The 9,999-nt window shown below is 37.1% G+C and overlaps 2 protein-coding genes across 3 annotated transcripts; one reads left to right on the top strand and one right to left on the bottom strand.

Moving 5' to 3' along the window:
* Positions 1-889: 889 nt before the first annotated feature.
* Positions 890-1,730, top strand: LOC140807974 (nodulin-related protein 2-like). The gene has a single exon (XM_073164954.1). It carries the CDS (start codon positions 994-996, stop codon positions 1,525-1,527), a length of 534 nt encoding a protein of 177 aa, XP_073021055.1. The 5' UTR covers positions 890-993; the 3' UTR covers positions 1,528-1,730.
* LOC140807973 (uncharacterized) lies at positions 1,613-3,502 on the bottom strand. Of its 2 annotated transcripts, none has more exons than XM_073164952.1 (6): positions 3,398-3,502; positions 3,224-3,318; positions 2,874-3,128; positions 2,467-2,806; positions 2,269-2,350; positions 1,613-2,174 (listed from the first exon to the last, which is right to left on the bottom strand). In XM_073164952.1, the coding sequence occupies exons 1-6, from the start codon at positions 3,424-3,426 to the stop codon at positions 1,983-1,985; spliced, it is 993 nt and encodes a 330-aa protein (XP_073021053.1). In that variant the 5' UTR covers positions 3,427-3,502; the 3' UTR covers positions 1,613-1,982. The 2 variants fall into 2 exon arrangements, with proteins under 2 accessions (XP_073021053.1, XP_073021054.1); XM_073164953.1 differs by having other exon boundaries at positions 2,467-2,779.
* Positions 3,503-9,999: the final 6,497 nt, after the last annotated feature.

Here is a 9,999-nt window from a genome sequence, read left to right as displayed (position 1 = left end):
AGATCATGAAACCGCAGAAGTATAGATAGATGATCATTAAGTTAGGTTTATGTTATTAAATGTGGCTTCCACATCAAATATAAGGATCCAATCCAGTTGTCCCAGTTAATTGTCTTGTGGTTTTTGGCATCGGGCTTGCTTTTGTCATCCAAAAGAAGCGAAAAGTAAAGAACAATGTTTGACCCATTTTATATGAACTCATAACCTCCTAACCTCAATTATTGTCTGACAACGAATCATGTATTTCAATTTTAAAACTGAACTATACCTAAAACCTACACCATCACCATCATCATCAAACCGAACAACCCACTTACACCGCCAAGCCACCCTGGTAAATAAATTAATTTCTCCAAGTACTAAAAATATACATAAAAAGAGAAGAAATTGAAACATTCAACACCAAAATAAATCCCAAATTGAAAATTTTAAACAAAAGCCAACAATAAAGAAATAAACCACGATTCCAAGGAAAATCAATTGCCAGCAATCTTGAAAATAAAATCAACAACACAACGTGTGAAAGACGCTGACTAAACAGACACCAACATGAAAGATCCATTTGTTGGAGACGAAAATGATGAAATTTGAAACTTTTTGTGCAGAGAGAAGTGAAAGAGGACCGACGACAAAAGCTCCTCTCAAACAATTATGAAAAACCCTCAAACAAATGAACTACAAAAATGGGTTCAAAAATTTAGTAAATTAAAAAGAAAGATAAAACTTAATAAAAAAACTCAATCCATACTACTACTTTGACCAGAATATTTGGACAAAAAATATAGCCCTTTGGATGGCTTTATTAATACACAAAATATCCGTAATTGTGCCTTGCCACTGACGGCATGGCGTGAGAAGATTTTAGGGGAGTGAACTCATCAAAGTCAAACTTAGAACTTATCCATTCATATATTTCTTCGGTTCCACTTCTCCTCACCACAACTCTCCATTCTCCTTCCATCTTCCCTCAATCCCATTCCACATTTCCTTGCTATGGATTTCTTGTCCAATATCACCAAACATGATCACGATTCCAAGCCGAAGCCCACTTCCGATCACCCCTCAAACTCCGATCACCACCACAAGAGACCATCGAACTCCGACCTTCTCAATAGCGCCAAGGTGGTGGCTGACGCGGCGAAATCCCATCTCCGCCACGAGCCACAGAAACATGAAAAAGGGAAGGTCGCTGACGCGGCCGCGGATCTACTCTGCGGGGCTTCAGAATACGGGAAGCTAGATGAGAGTAAAGGAATGGGAAAGTACGTTGACAAGGCAGAGGATTATCTCCGCCAATACCACACGACTCACTCCACCACCACCGTTGTTGATTCCCACGGTAAAAAAACCACCACCACTACCACCGCCACCACCGTCACCACCGACCCCGAAAAATATCCTGCCACAGGCGGCGTTGGGGACTATGTCAAGATGGCAGAAGGTTTCTTGCACAAGCCGTCTGGCGGCAGTGGAGGATCCGGCGCTGGGGATTTCATGAAGATGGCTGGGGGTTTCTTGAAGAAGTAGGCGATTTTTGTATTCTGGGATTTCTGATTTTTCATATTGGTGGCTGGAACTCACCTTAGTTTTTTATGAAATGTTTTTTTAAAAAAAATCTTTCCCTCTAGTTGTTGGCTTTGTTTTTTGAATTTGTAATAATTAATTATATAATTTGCGATGCGATATATGTAAGAAACACCACCTGTCCAATAAATTTAAATTTATAAATACATTATCGAGTCTCCAAATTTAAACTTTTCTAGTTTACTCTAACGATCAGCATGTCTAACGGATTCAAGAACTTTCTTATAATGCATAATGGAGATTTTCTTGCATTTCATTTACTGATGATCTGTATGAGGTATCCTCTTCGATACAAACTTCACGAATTTTCACAGCATAACCTTTTATACAGTTTCACTTGACAACTGCACAGTATTTACAAGTTCTTACAATTTCTTTGTCTTTATCATCGATGGTATTCAGAAGCACAGACATGTTGCTGGAATTTTTCCAGTTAATCTGATTTTATTCGCTTTCTCTTTCACATTGATCTCCTCATTTCTGCGGTTCTTTTCCGCCTGTGCCCTGGCGGCTTCTGCAACTTCTTGAATTCTTGTAATGTCGCTACGATAGCTCTGCACGGTTTTCATTCGTCTCTTATCCATTTCAGCCTGAAAGTCATTTTATCTTGATTGTTAGATCTCAATAACCTTAGCGTATAATGTTGATGTCAAAGGGTTGGTAATGACTACTGAGAATGAGCACCTCTCTTCTTTCGAGTTTGCGTTTCACATTTGTCTTCTTCTTAATCTCCCACTTTTCGATTGTGTCCATCATCTTTTCGTACCTGAAACTTCTTTCATTATATGCAAGAATTACCCAAAAACAAAGGGTCTTTAGAATCATTAGAGTTTCGAAAAATGGTGCTGCTATTTTAAAGCTATCACCAAAACCACTAGTTACCGCTCTCTAACGGTTGCCATTTCTTCTTTCTCCCAAGCGTCCGCCATAGAATCACCAGGTCCAGGTTTTGCTGCAGGCGTTGGTGCACGAATCTCAGCCTTTTTACTTCCAGTACTGGTGATATTCAGATTCTCATCTGCGAAAGTTGGAGGCATTCCAACGGCTGGACTTCCGGATTTGTTACTTGTTATTTCATCTTTCTGGTCTATATCAGTAAAACTAGCTTTCTTCTTCAAAGATGGAGCGACACTAATTCCAGTTTTAGCCTTTGTTTTGCCTGTTGAAGTGCTTATTGGCACCTTGATATCTTGATCTGTGAAACTTGCCTTTGAAAATTCATCTGATGCATCATGCATGCATAAACATTGTTCAAGGTACATTTTATGAAGACATGACTTGGTTCTTACCTCTAATCTTGGCTGAACTTTTAGCCCTTTCAGGTCGGATTACAGGATCTTCTACTTTGCTTTTCATCTTGTTCAAAGATTTATCAGGAGCATAAGGTTCCACTTTTTTATCTTTCCCCCTCGATTCTTCGAGCGATTTGACAGCGTATGCGGCTGCTGCAACTGCTGTGGGATAATGAGCACCACTGAAATCATAATCCCAACTCGTCTGTCTGGACAATTGTCTTCTTATCCAGCTTTGGCTTCTTTTCTTCTCTGCTTCAATTCGAGTCATATTGAAAATAAATGACAGAAACAATATAATTTGAAAATTTTAGAAGCTAAACTCATTCGCCACCCGAACCATATACCTGTAAAAGATCGAGGAGGGATTTGTTTGTCATCTTCCATACCGCCGCTACCCTCCTGTTTATCTTCTTCTTGCCTTGTAGTTCCAAATCTTCTCCTGGAAAAATGGTATGCAATGATGCAATTTGGAGAAACAAATATATATCACATTCTTTAAAAAATTCTGCGGCTTATACCTCGTTTGCTTAAACCAACTACTATCCATTATTTGAAGAAAGAAATGTCGTTTTTGTGAACTTTTTTGGCGAAGGAACTAAATTTTGTTATTCCCACTATTTGGTTGGTATTATAAAGGAGAATCAATACAAGAAGAAAGAGTAAGAAACCTTAGAGATGCTTTGCAAGGAAGGAATGGTTTTTGAATCTTGGAATTCTCCATGACAAGGCATACTTTTCTTCTTTGTATATTTCTTAGCAGAGAGATGGTTTTTCCCATTGCGTGTTTTAATTTTTAATTTTATTTTTTTTATAAAAGTAATTTAATTTATAATATAGTCTTAGTGTATTTGTGATTGTTTTGAATAATTTATTTTTTTATAAATAATTGTATTACGATATTAATTTTTTATATTGTTATTATTTAGAATAAATTTATGTATACTATTTGATCTACTATAATGCTCGGCTAACACCTAACCATATCATATGCAATCCAAATCAAGTCAATTAAAACCCTTGAACAAGCCTAAACAGCTACTGAAAATTCTGCACTAATGAATTCGAAACCTTATAGCTTGATCAATCGACATGTACCTCGACTCCAACCCTTAACCACCATGTCCAGACCCTAACCAAACCTCTTAGGACCATGAACGACCCCTACAGACCCTGTTGGACCGAACTTAAAGGACCTAGAACCCACAGCCCCCCAAACCCGATGCTACATGATGCACACGACCACCCTTCAACCTACTGGCCTTCCTCCTTGCACCAACTTTCCCTCAAATCATCTAGGACAATGACTAGACCCTATCAGGATCCCTGGATGTGACCCTACAGCATCACATGGCTTGCTCCTTCCTAGCCCTCAAAACCGAAAAGTTAGTCCCATAAAAATAAAATTTTCGTTTCAGCATGTTGCCCTATCTTGTCCAGCCCTTAAACATACATCTATGGACCCTTAACCTCGTGGAAAAGTGTCTCTTCCCATAGCCCTATCATGGCAGCCTCTTTGTGCATCACAAACATGAATTTAGAAACATAAAAACTCAAATTTTGTTCATGTTTTGCCATAAAAACGAAAATATAAGAAAATGTATCATTTTTCTCATATAAATACACATAATATGGTATGAACGATAAGTTAAGAAAGATTAAAGTGTGCTTTTGCGTATTTGACGCACGAAAAACAATCCTTGATGCGAAGAACGTTGAAGCAGAGACGAGGGAGAAGACCTTGCTGAATTTTTCATTCAAATTCACGTGAATGGACCATTAAAAAAACGTGTGTGTGGGGATGTGCTGATGGAGGAGGGGTGGGGAGAGAAAACCCTAGGTTACTTGTGTGATATGAAGTGTTTTGTAGTTTAAAAACTCCCTAATTTGATATAAATAATTGGATATGAGTTTAGACCCAATAACCTTATTATAATTGGTCATTGGCCCATTATATTTAAGGTAAAATATTTATTTTAGGAAAGTTTTCGAAAATATTTGCCGAGTTCCCAAAAAGTTCTTATTTTCGTCAAAAATTGATCATTACCGTGTTGCTGATTGGTGTTGATGTACTCGAAGAACAACACTGCTTGAAGTGTTAGGTGAAGAGTGGTTTCGTTTGGTTTTAAGCAATACGATTTTTGATTTATGCATATAGTATTTTATTTGATTTTTTGATGCATTTTAATTTCTTTGAGTGTCAAGCAATTTAGTTTTGTTAATGTCACTAGTATTGTTTTGTTTAAATGACTTACATATTTTGTGGTGAATTTTTTCCATGAGTCATTGCACACTTATTCGTACTTGTGCATAATTTAAATCTGGTGTTAAATTATTAAAAATTTACATGTGTGTTAAATAATTAATTTCTACTGCATGTTGTGTATTGGTGTTGACAACACCAGAGCACAACACTAATTCTGATACATATATCATAATTTATTTCATGTTCGTTGTTTATCAACAACACTCGTTCAAGTGGTATCAGAGTCAACTCTTGTTATACTAAGTGATTGATTCTGGTTTACTGTTGTTTTTTCAGGAAATATAACAATAGCTCAATGGACGCATTGTCTTTAAGTGCTGCCTTTAGACCACCGATCTTCGATGGATCGAATTATGCGTTTTAGAAAGTCAATATGATGATGTACATAAAATCCGTCGAGGAAAGAGCTTGGGAACGGGTTCTAAACGGTTGGTCATCACCTAGAATTGTTGATGCAGATGGTGACAGCCGAGTTAAACCTGAGAGTGCATGGTCCAATGATGAGGTTCAGAACTCAAATTTCAACTAAAAGGCACTAAATGTCATCTTTATCTTTGTTGATGTCAATATGTTTAGCCTTATTACCATTTGCACATCTGCCAATTACACTTGGGACATTGTCCAAAAACACTGCGAATGATCAAAAAGTTGTCATAGAACTAAAATGATGATGTTGACCTCCAAATTTGATAGCCTTGGGATGGAAGAAAATGAGACCATTGTTGAGTATGATCGAAGACTTCGGGACATAGCAAATGAAGCTTTTAGTCTCGGTGACCCTTTGTCTAATGAAAGGCTTGTCACCAAGGTATTGAAATCCCTTCTAGAACGGTTTAACATCAAGATAAATGTGCTATTGATGAGTCAAAGGACACATTTACATTGAATCTGGAAGATTTGATAAGCTCCCTCAGGACATTTAAGATGAATTTAGATCTACAAAGAAGAGGTAAGAGGAAGGCCATTGCATTAAAAGTTTCTGATTACTCCTTCAACAATCAAATTCAGGAAGCAAATTAATCCGATCTCGGTGGGGAGTCAATCTCCTTGATTACTAAGTAGTTCGGTGATTACTCGAAGAGGACGAGAGACAAGAAGAAAATTATGCAACCACCAAAACCTTCTTTTGGTTCTTTGTACAAAAAATAAATTGCATACACCTACTCAAGGGTATTTTAAACCGAGAAATAAAGTGATGGCTCGACTAGAAACTAAAAGGTTGGACTTCGTAAAATGTAGAGAGTGTTCTGGATATGGGAATTATGCAAATGAGTGTGTCAATTGACTTCGTAAAAATAAAAGCATGTCAGATTCCTTGAGTGATAAGGATTCTAATGAAGAACTTGAATCCAGTAAAGGAGATTAATTCACCTCTATGTTTGCCATTTTGAAGATTGCACGCCAACTGCAAGTCAATCCACTTGGTGTTGCCACTGGTGTTGCAACACCGGGCCGCAACACCATCTCAAAGTCATTGTGCCTTAATGCCAAATCTCTTGGGAACTCAGACTGTGAAGAAATCCAGGAATATGACCAAGAAAAACTTACTATAGAGACTGTCCAGATGATGTATGAAGAACTGTATGATGATTGACTCAAAAGAAACGAGACAAATATGATACTTTCGAACGAAAATACTGAGTTAAAGAGTAGTTTTTCTCGAATTGAAATCTTATTGAGTAGAAAGGACCTTGAACTTTGCAAAGTCAAGGATGATCTTGAGAAGGCCTCAAAAACTCTTGCAAAATTCAAATCAATTTCATCAAAACTTAACTCAATGCTAACAATGGGAAATGATACTAGAGTTGGTCTTGGATATGTTGAAAGCATATATGAACATGGTCAATCTTCAAACTTCGGATCAAAATCAACTGTGTTTGTAAAAGGAAGTGAAGACAATTCAGTCTCCTTAATGGTTGACCCTACTGTGAAGATTCTACCAACCTCAAAGCTAGTCTTGGAACAAATGCCCAAACAAATCAAAGTTCCCTCGACTCTTTTGAAAGTTGATACTCCAGTGAAGATGTCACAAACCAAGAAGCCAGTGTCAACTTCTAAACCAAAGCAAAGAAATCAACAATTTATCTGTCATTACTGCCATAAGACTGGACACATCAAACTCTTCTGCTACAAACTGAGAGATGAAAACTTGAATTGACAATCAAATCTGGTGTTTCACAAGGTGTTCCACAACATCAAGCACAAATCCGCAATCAACAAATCTTGCACCAGGAAAATATGGGTACCCAAAACTGCTATTCGATGCAATGCCATTTATACTTCTTTCAGAAACAACATTGCAGGTGCGTTGTACTTTGACAATGAATGCTCGCGCCACATGACCGGATCTAAAGAACACCTCACGGATTATGTTGAAGTAAAAAGTGGGTGTGTAACCTATGGTGGTGTTGCTAAAAGAAGAATTGTAGGCAAAAGAACCCTGAAGGTTGATGGGCTTCCTGAACTTCACAATTTTATACACGTTGAAAGACTTAATTCGAACTTAAGAAACATAAGTCAACTATCTGATAATGATTTGCATGTTAGGTTCAATAAAAATAATTGTGAAGTTTATAATAATGTCAATGTTTGTGTAATGTCAGGTGCTCGGTCTGCTGACAATTGCTATCAATTGGAAGAATTTGATGATTTTCGAAGTGCCTAGGTAAGTGACTTGGACCTATGTCATCAAAAATTGGGACATGTGAGCTTCAAGTCCTTGATTAAATCTGTGTAAGTTTGATGCTGCGAGAGGTATGCCGAACTTAAGTTCAGGTAATGCATATGTCTGTGGTCCGTGTCAGAAAAGTAAACAAACTCATGTTGCACACCCGGTGTTGCAACACTTTGGGACAACATGATGCTTTGAACTCTTGTGCATGGATCTAATGGGTCCCATGGATGTTGAAAACTTGGGTGGTAAGAAATATTCAATTTGTTTGCTTATATTGATGATTTTTCTCGTTTTACTTGGTAAGTTTTCTTAGAGAAAAATCTGATACTTTTGATTTTTTTAAAGAAATTGCATGCTAGACTAACAAATTTGCCTGAAGTGCGGATGGTTAAAATAAGAACTGATCAGTAAAGAGTTCGAAAATTCTCATTTTACTTCTTTGTTCTTTAAGAAAGGAATCACTCATGAATTTTCAGCTCCGAAGACCCCGCAACAAAACGGCATAGCTGAAAGGAAAAATCGAAACCTTCAGGAAATAGCTCGGGTCATGCTAAGTTCCAAGAATGTATCAAAAATTTTTTGGGCTGAAGCTTTAAATACAACATGTCACATTCCAACTGTGTACTTTAAGAAGTGATTCTATCATGACATCCTATGAAATCATCATGGAAAGAAACCAAGCCTTTCTTCAGTTGTGTTTGCTACGTTTTGAATGATTGAGATCATCTTGCAAAATTCGATTCCAAAAGTGATAAATGCCTATTTCTTAGATTCTCAATGAATATTCGGGCTTATCGTGTGTTAAATTTCAGAACTAGGACAACTATTGAATCAACTAATGTTGTGTTTGCAGACTTAACAGGAAAAACCAAGGATGATGATACTGAAGGACTGTTGGATGTAAGTGAGCCACCGACCAGAAATGGTGTTGAGTCTGATGTTGAGACTAGTGAGGAAAGACCCAGCACAACACCACCACTAAGTCGAATAGAAACACTAGAGAATGAGGACAGTGATGATGGGGTTAATAATTAAGGAAAGGATACTCCAAACAAGAATCAGAAGAACCATCCATCATCACATATCATTGGCCAGTGCATGATGATGTTCAAACAAGAAAGAAGGAAAAAGTGTCTACCGCAAAGAGATTGGTTTAGTATGCATGAGCTCCAGATTTTCTCGGGTAAGTCACTTTTGTTTCGTGTCTCACATGGAACCTAAGAATATTAACGATGCACTAGAAGATGAATTATGTGTCAATACAATGCATGAAGAACTTGAACAATTTGTGCGCAATGATATATGGAATTTGGTTCTTAGACTATCGAATACCAATGTTATTGGAACACAATGAATTTTTAAAAATAAAACAGATAAATCTGGTAACATTGTTCGAAACAAGGCTCAATTGGTAACTCAAGGGTATACACAGATTGAGAGGGTGGATTTTGATTAAACCTTTGCTCATGTATCCCGAATTGAGTCAGTCTGATTATTGCTTGCCATAGCATGCCACAGGCGCTTCAAATTGTATCAAATAGACATTAAGAGTGTTTTTTAAATGAAGTTTTAAATGAGGAAACATATTTAAGTCAATCAAAAGGATTTGAAGATCCACATCGTATGGACCATGTCTACCAGCAGGAGAAGGCTTTCTATGGACTGAAACAAGCTCATCGAGCATGATATGGTAGGTTGGCTGATTTTTTGATCAACTTGAGCTTTAAACGAGATGGGGTTGATAAAACCCTCTTTATTAAAAAATTGATGCATGGTATTTTGATTTTTCAAGTTTATGTAGATGACATTATCTTTGGTGCATCATCACAAAAAATTGTTGATAACTTTGTTGAATGCTTGTCGTCGCAATTTGAAATGATCATGGTGGGAGAGTTGAATTTCTTCCTTGGATTGCAAGTTAAACAACTACATGGTAGTATATTTCTGTGTCAATCCAAGTATGCTAAGAATCTGGTTAAAAATTTATCAAATTATAATTCTAAGTATACGAAAACTCCCACGGGGTCAAGTGAAAAACTGTCTAAAGATGATGTTGTTGACGGTGTTGATAACACCATGTACCACAGCATAATCGGTAGTCTTTTATACTTAACTGCTACACCCCCCACAATATTATGTCTAGTGTCTTTTTTGTGTACTAGATACCGAGAAAATCCAAAAAT

This window comes from Primulina eburnea, chromosome 12 (assembly GCF_022965805.1).
Source record: "Primulina eburnea isolate SZY01 chromosome 12, ASM2296580v1, whole genome shotgun sequence".
Taxonomy (NCBI): Eukaryota; Viridiplantae; Streptophyta; class Magnoliopsida; order Lamiales; family Gesneriaceae; genus Primulina; species Primulina eburnea.
Note: the sequence above shows the minus strand (reverse complement) of the source record. Positions and strands in the feature narration are given on the sequence as shown.